A 12,884-nucleotide genomic window follows, 5' to 3' on the forward strand; every position below is an offset into this window, starting at 1 on the left:
TTATTTTTTAATGAAAATATCCTCATCTCTAAAGAAAAAAATAACATTTATCTTTTCCTCACACTTCTGGCATGGCTTTTCCTTGGGTTGACATACAAATATGGCTCTCATCTCAATAAGCATGAGTCAAAGTTTCAGGGAAAACTTCAAAGGAGTTTTCGGCAATGATTGACTTGTCCTCCTCCTCAGTTATTCCACGGTTCTAGAATAACTGACCACAAGTAGCTACTGTTTCTCTTAAATCTTGAATGTTTAGTTTCTCCTGAAGTTAATAGTTCCTGAAGGTGCCTCCCAAATAGAGATCCTAGGGACTTGCGACCTTGTTTTGCTTTAGCCAAGATTTGATAAGGTTATTGGCTTAAAACTCTGAATTCAATCTCTTGTTAGACAATTAGGTTTTAAATCTGTCGCAGTCTTTCTTGCTAGAATTTTATCTGAATTATCTAGTCAAGTCTGACCATTATTTTAAATCTTAAATCATGCCTATATAAAAACCACTTTCCGAAAGTCAGTTTTCGTATATTTCCTGATCTTTAATAATCCTGGTATATAGAATCTCTTCCAACCTCCACAGTGCTGCCAATGATGTTTTGTAAGTACTTAGGATAGAAACTGGTGATCTCTAGGAGTCAATTTGGGATCAGTCACAATATCAAACCATTTGGGGTGGAAGAGGGTGATATTGCTATATTTCAAAATCAGGGAAATATAATACAAATTGTATATCTCATCTTCAGCAAGCGCTAAAAATGGTCTTTTATGCTTTGTTTACAAGCTGAAGAAATATGCACAGATGGATTTGTAACTGACTGAATCACCTTTTTCAGCTGACTGCTAAAAGATGGAAAGCAAATTCCAGATATGTCTTTGGTAGCACACTATGTTGCTGCATCATTGGCCCTGTCCCACGCAGACTAGTTTATCAACAACTTGGATAAAAATGTGGTTGCCATTTTTATTAGATATACACTGGATACACTGGATGACCAAAGTTCACAACAGGCTAGGGTAATTGGCCTGATCCTAGAAGATAAACTTTTATGGTGGAAAAAGTATGAAGGCCCAAAATTACAGTCCCATAAGTATAGAATAATAAAGCCTTGGCTTAGAGGCGTTTGAAAAGATTTAGGCATCGTTTTTAGCAGTAAGCTCTGTATATGTCAACAGTAGAATGTTGTTGACCCCCAAATCTCCTATATTCTTGAGCTGTTTAAATAGACAAATGGGATCTACTCTATGCTCGTTGGACAATAATGGTGTATTATGTTCATTTTGGAGCCCTGAGTGTTCTGAGCAGAAAATAATCAGGATGACAAAGGCCTCTGAAACCAAATTGTTTGAGCAATGGCCAAAATATTTAAAGGCATTTCCACTAGAAAAGAAAAGCTCTGGAAGCCATAATAACTGGTTTCAAATATGTAGAAAGCTACTGTAGGAAAACAGGATTAGACGTTTTCTGTGTGGCTCAAAAAAGTTTTTTACCAGTACGAATCAAAAAGTTTTTATTTTTACCAATAAGTGAAAACTGAAAGGGGACAGATTTCACTTCAATATAAAGAAAAATTTTCTAAGCGCCAGGGTTGTCCAAATGCTGAATGGTGCCTGTGGGTTCCCAATACCCATATGAGCACTTACTGACAGGACACACACTCAAACCTCCAAAATCAAAGTGTAGCTTTCTAGTCATTGTCAGAAATTATCTTTTAATAAATTAACAGAAAAATTGAACACCAAAACCATCCCTTGGACTTTTTAGTTCATCCATTGTGATTCTTCCAAAGTTTATAGGATTGCTTGGTTCTTCAAATTTAGAAGTAAGTCAACTTTTGGCTATAAACCTCTTGTTTTATGGAATCTTAAAATTCTCTGACAATTTTCTGCCATTATCTTTTGTAGGGGTAAATGGAAGCAGTGGAGCCGCTGTTAATTGTTTTGGCTATTTGGAATGTCTCTAGCAAGAGTTCTTTGGGCAACTTGAGACCTTTTGCTTTAATGTATCTAAGAAAAACAGTGGGTTTGCATTTAATACCTAGTTCTGCTCATACCTGGTTGCACTATCCTTAAAAAATCAGGGATCCTCACAGAGGAAGAAGGAGCTGTGAACTGTGATTTTTTCCGTTTTAAAAACTGGTAATCAGGGCCAACCTGGTGGCATAGTGGTTAAATTCACATGCTGTACTTCGGCAGCACAGGGTTCACAGGTTTGGATCCTGGTCATGGACCTACACACCACTCATCAAGCCATGCTGTGGCAGCATCCCACATACAAAATAGAGGAAGATTGGCACCACAGATGTTAGCTCAGCAGCAATCTTCCTCAAGCAAAAAGAGGATGATTAGGGGCTGGCCCCGTGGCCGAGTGGTTAAGTTCACGCGCTCCGCTGCAGGTGGCCCAGTGTTTCGTTGGTTCGAATCCTGGGCGCGGACATGGCACTGCTCATCAAACCACGCTGAGGCAGCGTCCCACATACCACAACTAGAAGGACCCACAACGAAGAATATACAACTATGTACCGGGGGGCTTTGGGGAGAAAAAGGAAAAAATAAAATCTTTAAAAAAAAAAAAAAAGAGGATGATTGATAATAGATGTTAGCTCAGGGCCAATCTTCCTCATATACGCACACAAAAAAACCCTGATAACTGCAGAAAAATAACAGAAGTGTCTATTTCTAGAATTTCAGTGAGATAGAGTTTCTGTTACAGTACCCAAGGCATAAGCCAGGAAAAGGATCATAAAACATCTTTCCAGACAGGCAAGATTTCCTTTTAATCTAGACAGAGCTTGGTCTGGTTTTGCATGCAATTTAAAGATCAGGCTAGATATAGCCTGATGTAAATTGTCATGGGAAATTAAGATGAAGTAAATGATTTACATCATAGAAAATACATCTGACATTAACATTAAGTTTTCACCATCAAAGAATTGCTTTTGTTTATGGTAGACACACTATTTGAAATAATTCTGGAGCACCTATGAATGATTGCAATGAAAAAGTGACCATAAGCAAGAGAAACACAAGAGAACTTTAAATACCAATAAAAGTAAGTAAGAATAAAATCTTATTTCCCCACAGGAAGTGGAATCAATAATGTATCTCCCATATAGGCATTACAAAAATTGAGGAAAGACTTAACATATGAGTAGTTGCTACATTGACTTTTATCCCACAAGGAGTCAATAATAGAATCTTAGAGCAATTATACTTAGGGTTGTTGTTTCCGTGACGTAGAATTCATGGTCGACAACTTTTTCCATCAGCACTTTGATTATGTTATCCAAATACCTTCTGGCCTCCTTTGTTCCGATGACGAGTCGGTTGTTAATCTCATTGGAGTTCTCTTATATGTTGTTTTTCTCATGGTACTTTTGAGATTTTTCTCTTTGTCTTTGTCTTTCAACACTTTGACGATGATGTGTCCAGGTGAGAATTTAACCTACTGGCAGTTAAATTTCATGGATGTGTTTTTTGTAAAATTTGGAAGTTTCAGTCATTATTTCTTCATCTATTTTTTCCACTGCTTTTTCTGGGGATCTGTTAATTTTCTTCATTCTTTTTTCTTTCTATTCTTCAGATAAAATAATCTCCATTGGCCTGTCTGCAAGTTTGCTGATTAATAAAAAGACTAGAAGATAGAAGAGCATGACTACACCTACTCATAGACTCATACTTTAGTATAAAGTCCTTTAATTTGTTGCTTAGCAGAATTTTCATTTATTTATTTTAATATTCCAGATAGTAATTATGTTTATAGTTAAAATGCAGTTATATTTTATTTAGAGTTATTTAAAAATACACAAAAGTAATAATTGACTTGATTTTTTTCTTCTCCTTACAGTCCCATTATAGTAGCAGTGGTCCAGAGTTTAACCGTGTGCTCTTCAATTTTGGAGGTCAGAGTCCTCTGATTCTCTATTATCTTAAGATGCATGAGTTAAATGGTATTTCCAAAATCCCTAGACAAACCAAGATTAAGTTCACTGAGATATTACGAGAACCATATCCTTTTTTAAGCTTCGTTTTAATATGATTTGTTTCTAAAATATTTAAAACTTTTTCTAACTGTCTCAATTAAGAATGAATAAATAATGCATTTTTTAGCCAATGCTTTTATTTAGCGTTTGATTACATTCAAAACTTCTGTAGCATGTTTGGCTAAATAAAGAAGTATTTCCTCTTTTAGAGCTAAGGCTGTGATTTTGCATGTAAGAAAAATAAAATGTGGGAACTTTAAAAACTGGTATATTTACCTCTTTAGTGAAAGACATTCTTGGTAACTTTACTGTTCAGTGTTCAGTTTCAAAAGCTTGTCCGAACTGTGGTCCATGGGCTTCTAGGAAAGTTTCAACATGTTTTAGCTGCGTAAACCTTTGTCCCAATGAAAAATGTCAGGAAGCTCAAGGTGTAAAATATAATATAAATGAAATCAGCACCCTTGGTTACAGCATGGGTAGGGGGCCCAGAGTTCTGTCTGCTTGCTCTCCTGCACCCCTCTGCACAACCCACCCTGCCCAGGCCTCATTGGGGACTCCGATGAACCCCAAAGAGATTTGGTACGGTGGTCTCCAAACTCAAGTGTACACACCTCTGTGTGGAAAAAAATATATATCAAGATTCTTTTTTATATCTATTTCTATCTTTAAAAATAAAAAAGAAGTTGCACTTTACTAATATGCAGTAAACAGGTACCCTCAGCTAATATTTCAGTCTGTACTCTACTATGTTGAGGGATAATGATGTCATCTTTGCTCTTGTGTTGTTTTCTGAGTATCACAACATATGGCTGTTTTCTTTGGCTGGTTAAACAGATTTATGGATTATACCATCTAGTTTAACTAAGTTCACACTCACTAGTGGATCATTAGCTTTAAAAGGCTCCTGAAAACAACCTTGGATTGGTGATAATATTTATAATGTGAGAATAAATTTTTTAAAAGAAGGAAAATGACAGAATGCTATTTCTCTCACTCCTTGAAGGAGCTCCCTTTCAGCCACACTAAGAGATGAAATTTTGGCGACCCAATCAGTTCTGCAAAGATGTAGGCCAAAAAAATAAAAATAAAAATTTCCAAGAAGACTGTTTGAAATATAGATATACATAATTGTTATACGCAATGAGTCTAGTCCTAAGTGTATTTTCATACTTTTCAATGTTAGCAAGTGATAGTAGAATGCCAGATTAATTTGCCAGGCATTTATAAACCAACTGTCTAGACATCAATACAAATCTCTACAATTTGAGGCTAAAAGTTTTGGTGTACCATTAATAAATGTAATGTTAAATTTTATTTTTAAAATATTGTGTTTTATCTCACTGTTTTCTATTTATAGACTGCTTATCTTTTATAATATGCATAATATATTAATATAGACTGATGTGTATATAATTTATAAATTTAAAATTATACTTATAGGAGAGTGTGCTCACATAGCTTTTACTCATGGGATACACGGCCAGTAAAGTGTAGAGAACACTACTGTAGCAGATTCTCAAGGTTCTTCCCAGGACACTACTTCTCCCACATTTCAGTCAAGACCACCTCCAGAGGCTCACTGACCACAAGCACATGGAATAAACTTGGCTGGCTGTGGAACTCAAGAGAAAGGCAAACTACAGGGTTAAATCAGTCTGTTCTGAGACTCGTAACTTAAGTCATAATGCAAGGATTCTCATCAACCTTGGATTACGTCCAAAACAAAATTTTTAAATGTTTACAAGTGAAATTTGAAAGGTATCTAAAAATGTTCATAATAGATTACTTTTATTTTTAACTAATTTTATTGCGACTATAGAAATGTCAGTCTTTAATTGTGTTTACAATTTCTGATGGGCACAGATTTGTCCAACGGCAATGCAAAGATTCATACCACCGGTTTACTGAGAATGTGAGGAGAGTGTAAGTATGTGCATGGGGTGGGGAAAGGAGGAAATGGAGGTCTAAAGCATGAAACTTTTAGGAAAGTATCTCATTCTGTAAAAATTTGAGGGAAATCGCCCTTCGGAAACTAATGGGACTTTCCATGACGCTTTCTTAGCTTGTAAAATGTAATTCCCACTGATAAGAAAAAATGTTCTTAGACCTAATGATGAAGAAAATGATAACGATGGCTCACTTTCATCAGCACTTGGCAATTTTTCAAAACATGTATTAAATCCCCCTATGTATTGTCACGGGACATGTCAAGGGTCCTGTGACAGTGGACAGTGCAGGCACCCATCACAGCCACTTTACAGAGGAGGAAACCAAAGCACAAGAAGGGTAAGTGGCTTGCCCAGGTGATTCATGCAGCAGAGCTGGCAACAGAGTCTTCTCTTTCCTGAGCCGTGCCTGCTTTCCTGACATAGAGGTTCAGGCTAGAATTTTCTCTGAGCATGGCACAAGTGATTGGTGGCAGAACCCAGTAATGTTTTCCCAAGATATTGATAGCTGCTAATGAAATTTGTGTCCAGATTTCCCATAATTATCTGTGATGACTTTGTGATCATTGAATTTATCTCTATCTCACTCAAATTATACCTTGAAGCTATTCAGAATATAGAATATTTTTATCGCTTTTCTCTGGACTTATTGGAGTCCTGTGACTTTCCTGAAGTGGAGAGAACACCTTGCAGTGAGTGCATCTACACAGAGGGAGGGAGTGGAGAAAGTAGAGAAGGCAGAGAAGGAGATAAGTGGTAACAAAAAAGACAAATATAATTCATCTTATTTGAGGTAGGCAGACTTTAAGATGGTCCCTAATGATCCCCACCTTCTGGTATTCAAGCCCTTGTGTAATTTCCTCCAACTGACTGTGAGCTGAACCTTTGACTTGCTTCTAACAAATAGGATATGGCAAACAATGGAATGTCACTTCTGAGATTCAGTTGCAAAAAGACTGACATCAGTCCTGCTGGACCTTTCTTGCTTGTTCTCTCAGATCCCCCTTGGGGAAGCCAGCTACCATGTTGTCAGCTGCCCTGTGGAGAAGCCCACATGGCAGCAAAGAAGGAAGGGCTCCAGCTGACAGCCAGTAAGAAACTGAGACCCTTAGTCCAACAACCCGTGAGGAAATGAATCTTGCCAACAAACACGTGAGTGAGCCTGGAGGCAGATCCTCCTTCACTTCAGCCTTGAGATCACTGCAGCCCCTGCCCACACCTTGACTGCAGCCTGTGAGGCACCTTGAGCCAACAGTGTCCAGCTGAGCTGCGCCCAGATTCCTGAACACAGGAAGACGCGATGATAAATGTTTGTTGTTTTAAGCAGCCAAGTTTTGGGGTAATTTGAGATACATCCATAGATAAATCACAATGTTTGAGCAAAATCTGATTGAGATGAATCTCTTCAATACTTTTATAGCCCATACATATCTCAACCCAAATATTTATCACTTTGTACTGTAACCATTTGTTTACTTGTTTTTCTCACCGAAAAGAGAACAAAGAATTATTTGCCTCTGTATTTCTGACACTGGGAAAAAAAGTATCTAGCATACACTAGGTGTTAAATAAATGTCTTATAGGTGGGTATAGCATGGTTTTATATAAAGATAAGACCAAATTTCATTTTATTTTTCAACAAAATTAAGAAAACTAGAGGATGGAGACAGAGATAGAAATTTGGGTGTCATTGGTATAAAGTTAATCTTTGAAGTCATCATTATCAGAATGATGTTTTAAAAAATTTATTGAACAGTTACTGTATGCCAAGCACTGTTTTTAAGTACTTTACCTTTATTAGCTCATTTAATTCTCATGTCAACTTCTGAGACAGATACTACTATTGTCTCTGTTTTACAGATAAGGAAACTGAGGCACAGGAAAGTTAGGTAACTTGCCTGAGAGCACTAGAATAAGTGATAGCACCTGGAGTCCATCCTTGGCAGTCTGGTTTTGGAGTCAATGCCCTGGAACACTTTGGTACTTAATTGTTTACCTAGGGAATATGTAGCTCCAGAAGAAGACAAAAGCATATTCTAGGCTTTTATGGATAATCACAATATGGTTTAGGGGAGAGGTGGTAAGAGGCAGAGAAGTCAACAGAGGACAAGAAGGGATGGCATATAATGTCTCTCAAATTTTAAGATAAATAGTTAATTGAAATTTCTACAATTGGTCCTGCATTAAATCACTTTAGTAGTTTTTCCTTCAGACATTTAAGTTTCATGACCATACACATTCTATTTCAAAATCCTTTTACTTATTTAATAAGACATTCTTATACACACTTTCTTAAACAAGCTTAAATACAGAACAATATCATATTTGATCACTACGTCATTTTTAAATGAGAGTCTTGTGGAACAGATACATTTAAAAATAAATTTAACATTATAGGTAATATTTCTTTTGATTCAGAGTGATTGGCCAAAGTCACTAGAGGGAGGATTGCTCTATTGTCAATGTTTTAGGATTCACGTGTAAACACTGAGAAGACCGGAGATGCATGTAGAGAGACAGGGAGTAAATGTAATTGTACCTCATAGGGTTGATCATAATTCTGACAGGATTTTTAATGTACATTTGTAAGGAAAATAATAAACTTCTTTATTAGCTAATGTATATTAAATCATAATTAGTAGAAAATATTCACAAAATATTTTTGTGAATGATCTTTTAATTTCTTTTTTAAAAACTTGATCATTTAGAGTCATGAGTAAAACAAGAAAAAGCTTTGACTTCTAGGACTCAGAGCTGAAGGTGTAGTGTATCTTTAAACTGTGCAGAATGTTCTACAAAATTTGAAGCTCTTAATTTTCCCTTATTACATAATCTATATTTTTGTAATCCTCCTCAAGTCCTTTATGTGTTGAGAGTAAACTAACAAAGAAATACTCAAAAGTCTAATAATTTTTTTCATGTGAAACACTACTATTTAGAGAAAAAAAAAACCTTGGGAACAAAACGTTGGTGTAGTTTGTATGGGTCTTGTCAAAAAGAGAAGTTTATAGGCTGTATCTCTATTTCTAACTTGAGTTTAGAATGTGCACATTTTGTTGCAGTTTAGAAAAAACTCTGAACTCAATGCAGTGCCATAATGAGTGCACTGTGTTACTATAAATATGTGCTCCCACCATCACACATGCATCACACTCAGGTTTTTTAACGTGTAAAAACTGGAGAGTGGATTATTAAACTCTATAATGGAAAATAATGTCGGATATATCAACATTTGTCCCAGCGTAAAAATAAAAGCTATACAAAGAAATCATCTGTTGTGAATTATCTGTGATGCGGGAGGAGCAAGTAGTCAACAGTGTAAAAGAAAAGGAAGAAACCCTGAGACTCAGGAAAGGTCACCAGCTCTGCATAACACTCCATCTTCACACAGTAAGAGTCCAGCGGGACACTCTTTAGAGCCCTGTGTAACTTCTTTTCACTTTTATTTATAAAAAGATTTCCAATAATCTTTGTCACATGTGCATGCATAGATTTTTTTTCTCACTGACCAATATATGAATAGCAAATTGTGAGTTGTTACTAAAGTCACTATCAATTGTATTTTTCATTTTAAGCTAGTGACATTTCAAGTTAATTAACATATACCAAGGATCTGGTAATCACATTTTTAAAAGGATAAATTAGCTAAAAGGCAAACATCTGAAAAAACTTCTAATCCAGAACCCTCCCATCTACTTATTTTTCCCATAGGGACAAGATAAAATACTTTTTTCCTTCAATTCTTCCAAAATTTTCAGGGTGAAGTGAATAGGAAAGCCTACACTGCTAGGAAGTTTGTTCCATTATTTATGAGATTGTACCAAAAAAATTTAACCCTGACTTTCTTTCAACTACAAAAGTGGGGTGTGGACAACACAATATTATCTGTTAATGAGACCTTTCAGATAATAGAAAGCAGATGTCAGCTTCCTGGCATGGGAGGTATTTTAAAAATACTTTTGTTGAAAACGCCCAGCCCTAAAAACCCTGTGGCAACACAGACTCCCTCCACCAAAACCCGATGGGGGACTGAGATTTCCTCTAGTCTGCAAAGAGGGAAAACAGGGCCTGGGGAAAGGAAGAGAATGAAGAGGGGAGATGAGGAAGCAGAGGAAACCTAAAACCCTCAGCTGCTATGAAGGGGCCCCTTCAGCAGTATAGGAGAAAAATTTGCTCTAATTTGAGCCTATTCCCCATCTGTATCAAGCAGATGGATTGGACTAGATAAATTTCAAGTCCCTTTGAATCCTGAGATTTATGTTTCTGTTGGAGGAATTTGACTTTTCACACCATCAATGGCTGAATTGGTATATAGCTCATTTTTTCCCAGAAATGACAACATTCTCATTTTGGCAACTCACTGCAGAACCAGGTTCTTCTGAGGCTACACTAAGGAAAAAATGCTTAGACACTTTTTTTCCCATTCTCAGCTCTCAGCTCCCCTAAAAGACCCCCAGAATAACATATTAACCAAGTAAAGCTAAGTTTAATAGACTTATTATAGTAAAAGAGAACACCAATTTAACAGAGCTTTGGTGGTGTCTCAAATGGATAAATTCAGGGATGATATTTTAGGGCTTTAGGGCCTGAGTTGTATGATTTTGAGGCAAAGAACTTACTTGGGATTGGGCAGAATTTAATGATACTACGATTTTGGATTGGTGGGCTCAGTGAAAGAAAAGTCTTGAAGTGAGCTTTGATGAGCAAGCTATTTTCGCTGGTTCAAAGTCTTATCTTTTAGGAGAAAGCATTTCCTGGAACAAGTATCTAAGTTATTTTTGCTTATTCTCAGCACTGTTAAACATAGGGACGAAAAAAGTATGCATGCTCTCCAAATTTTTTAACACAGGGACAAGAGTGACCTCAGCATCATAGCTAAATAAGACATCCCTCTTTCATGTCCCCTACCTCAACAACAGCAATTTGACATCCATCCATGGACAAAAGTGCCTCTGTGGGAGCTATGGGAGCCAGCACCATTCACCAAGGGACCCAAGAGGAGTCTCACTCACCCATGTGTCAGGTAACAGGCATGCAGACTTCAGTCCCAGCTATGAACCCTGTAGTGGCCTGTGAACCAGCTCTAGCCTCTCTTTGCCACAGTCCAGGAACCCTTGGAAGACCCTGGCACAAAGAATCACCTACAGGTGAGAGAGCCTTTGTGAAGTCCAGGTTTCCAGTGGAGAAGTTTCAGCACACCCCTGGAGCAAAAATATATGAGTGGATGCCTTGGAGAGAGTAAGAGGAACAGTTTGACATCACCCCTCCCCAACATGGCACAACTTAGGGCCAAGAGAGATCTTCTTGCCCTGTGATTTCTTGCTTGAGGGAAAGTGAGAGCACGTAAGTGAGTATCTGGTTTCCCTCACTGTGTGGTTGCTTTCTAAGAGGCTCATTTCTTTCTTGCCTCATCTAGAGTACTGAATTGTGAGCTGCATGACTTTGGGAGTGGGAAGAGGCTGAGAGAGTGGAAGACAGGACTCTCAGAGGGCATTAAAGGGATGCAGATTCTACTAACCATGTTATAGACTCCATCAAGAAAACTGACCATGAGCCCCTGGGGACACCTCATCCATAGATTACCCCAACTGGCCTGTGGGCACCCTCAGTGCTCCATGTACACACACACACAAACTCCCACCCTGTGGCCAGCTCCTTGTGCACACTCCCCATGGCAATGGCAAGAGCAAGCTTTGACAGATGGCTAGTGAGCACACAGAGAAAGCCTGGGCCAGCCCAAATATGTGGTGCAGGGAAAGACCACAAACTTGAGCTTTTGTGCCACCTTTGGGAAAACAAAAGCGAGGCTGTCAGCATTCGGCCTGGTATCTTGCAGGATTGAGAGGAGGATATAAGCTTAAGAATTCTGCCACAAGAGAGAGCAAGAAGTGTGGAGCAGGTGTATCCGTAGAAGGTCCGAGAAAGCCTCAGAATCCCTAGCAGGGCTGATGGAAGGTATTTCTCTCCCAAAGGAAGTTAGCAAAGGCTAAATGAGGTAACTGTTACCTCAAATACAAAGATAGCAACACAAAATTTAAAGGAACATGAAAATCAAGGGAACATGACACCGTTAATAGATCACAGTAATCTTCCAATAACTGATCCCAAAGACATGGAGATTTCAATTTACCTGATAAAGAATTCAAAATAGCTGTTTTAAGGAAACTCAGTGAGCTACGAGAAAACACAGACAATTCAGTGAAATCAGGAAAACAATACATGAACAAAATGAGAAGTTTAACAAGAAGATACAAATCATAAAAAGGAACCAAACAAATTCTGGAACTGAAGAATACAATGAATAAAATGAAAAATGCAATGGAGAGCATCAACAGCAGAATGGATCAAGCAAAGAAAGAATCTGTAAGTTAGAAGGTAGGAAGTTTTAAAATTATCTAATCAGAGGAGAAAAAGAAAAAAGAATGAAAAAGAGTGAAAAGGCTACTTGATTCGTGGGATACCATCAAAAGAAATAATCTGCAAATTATCAAAGTTCCAGGAGAAGAAGAGGAAAGCAGAGAGCTTAATTAAAGAAACAGTGGCTGAGAACTTCCCAAATCTGGGGAAATATTAGGATATCCAAGTTCATGAAACTCATAGGTTACCAAACAAGCTCGATTTAAAGAGATCTTCTCCAAGACACATCATAATAAAACTGTCAAAAATCAAAATAAAGAGAGAATCTTAAAAGCAGCAAGAGAAAAGGAACTTATAACTTACAAAGGAACCTCCATAAGGGTATAAGCAGATTTCTCAGCAGAAACCTTACAGGCCAGGAGAGATTGGGATGATATATTCAAAATGCTGAAAGAAAATGCCAGCCAAGAAAACTCTATCCAGCAAAGATATTCTTCAGAAATGAAGGAGAGAGAAAGACTTTGTCAGACAAACAAAGCTGAGGGAGTTCATCACCACTAGTCCTGCCTAACAAGAAATGCTGAAAGGAGTTCCTCAAGCTGAAATG

At 37.5% G+C, this 12,884-nt stretch overlaps 1 protein-coding gene across 27 annotated transcripts in view; it reads left to right on the top strand.

The window, feature by feature from the left end:
- FAM227B (family with sequence similarity 227 member B) overlaps nucleotides 1-12,884 on the top strand; it is a 202,323-nt gene that overhangs the window by 166,326 nt on the left and 23,113 nt on the right. For 21 of the 27 annotated variants that reach the window (XR_011426669.1, XM_023617732.2, XM_070236933.1 and 18 more), the window contains one exon: nucleotides 3,839-3,999. Coding sequence is in view for 24 of the 27 variants with exons in the window: in XM_023617732.2 (XP_023473500.2) it covers nucleotides 3,839-3,999 (161 nt within the window). In the remaining 3 variants the exon portion in view is untranslated. Of the gene's footprint in view, nucleotides 1-3,574; nucleotides 4,169-5,414; nucleotides 5,898-6,918; nucleotides 9,189-12,884 lie in introns of those variants that run through there. The other 6 variants (XM_070236973.1, XM_070236968.1, XM_070236963.1 and 3 more) reach the window with 5 other exon arrangements.

This window comes from Equus caballus, chromosome 1, assembly GCF_041296265.1.
Source record: "Equus caballus isolate H_3958 breed thoroughbred chromosome 1, TB-T2T, whole genome shotgun sequence".
NCBI lineage: Eukaryota > Metazoa > Chordata > Mammalia > Perissodactyla > Equidae > Equus > Equus caballus.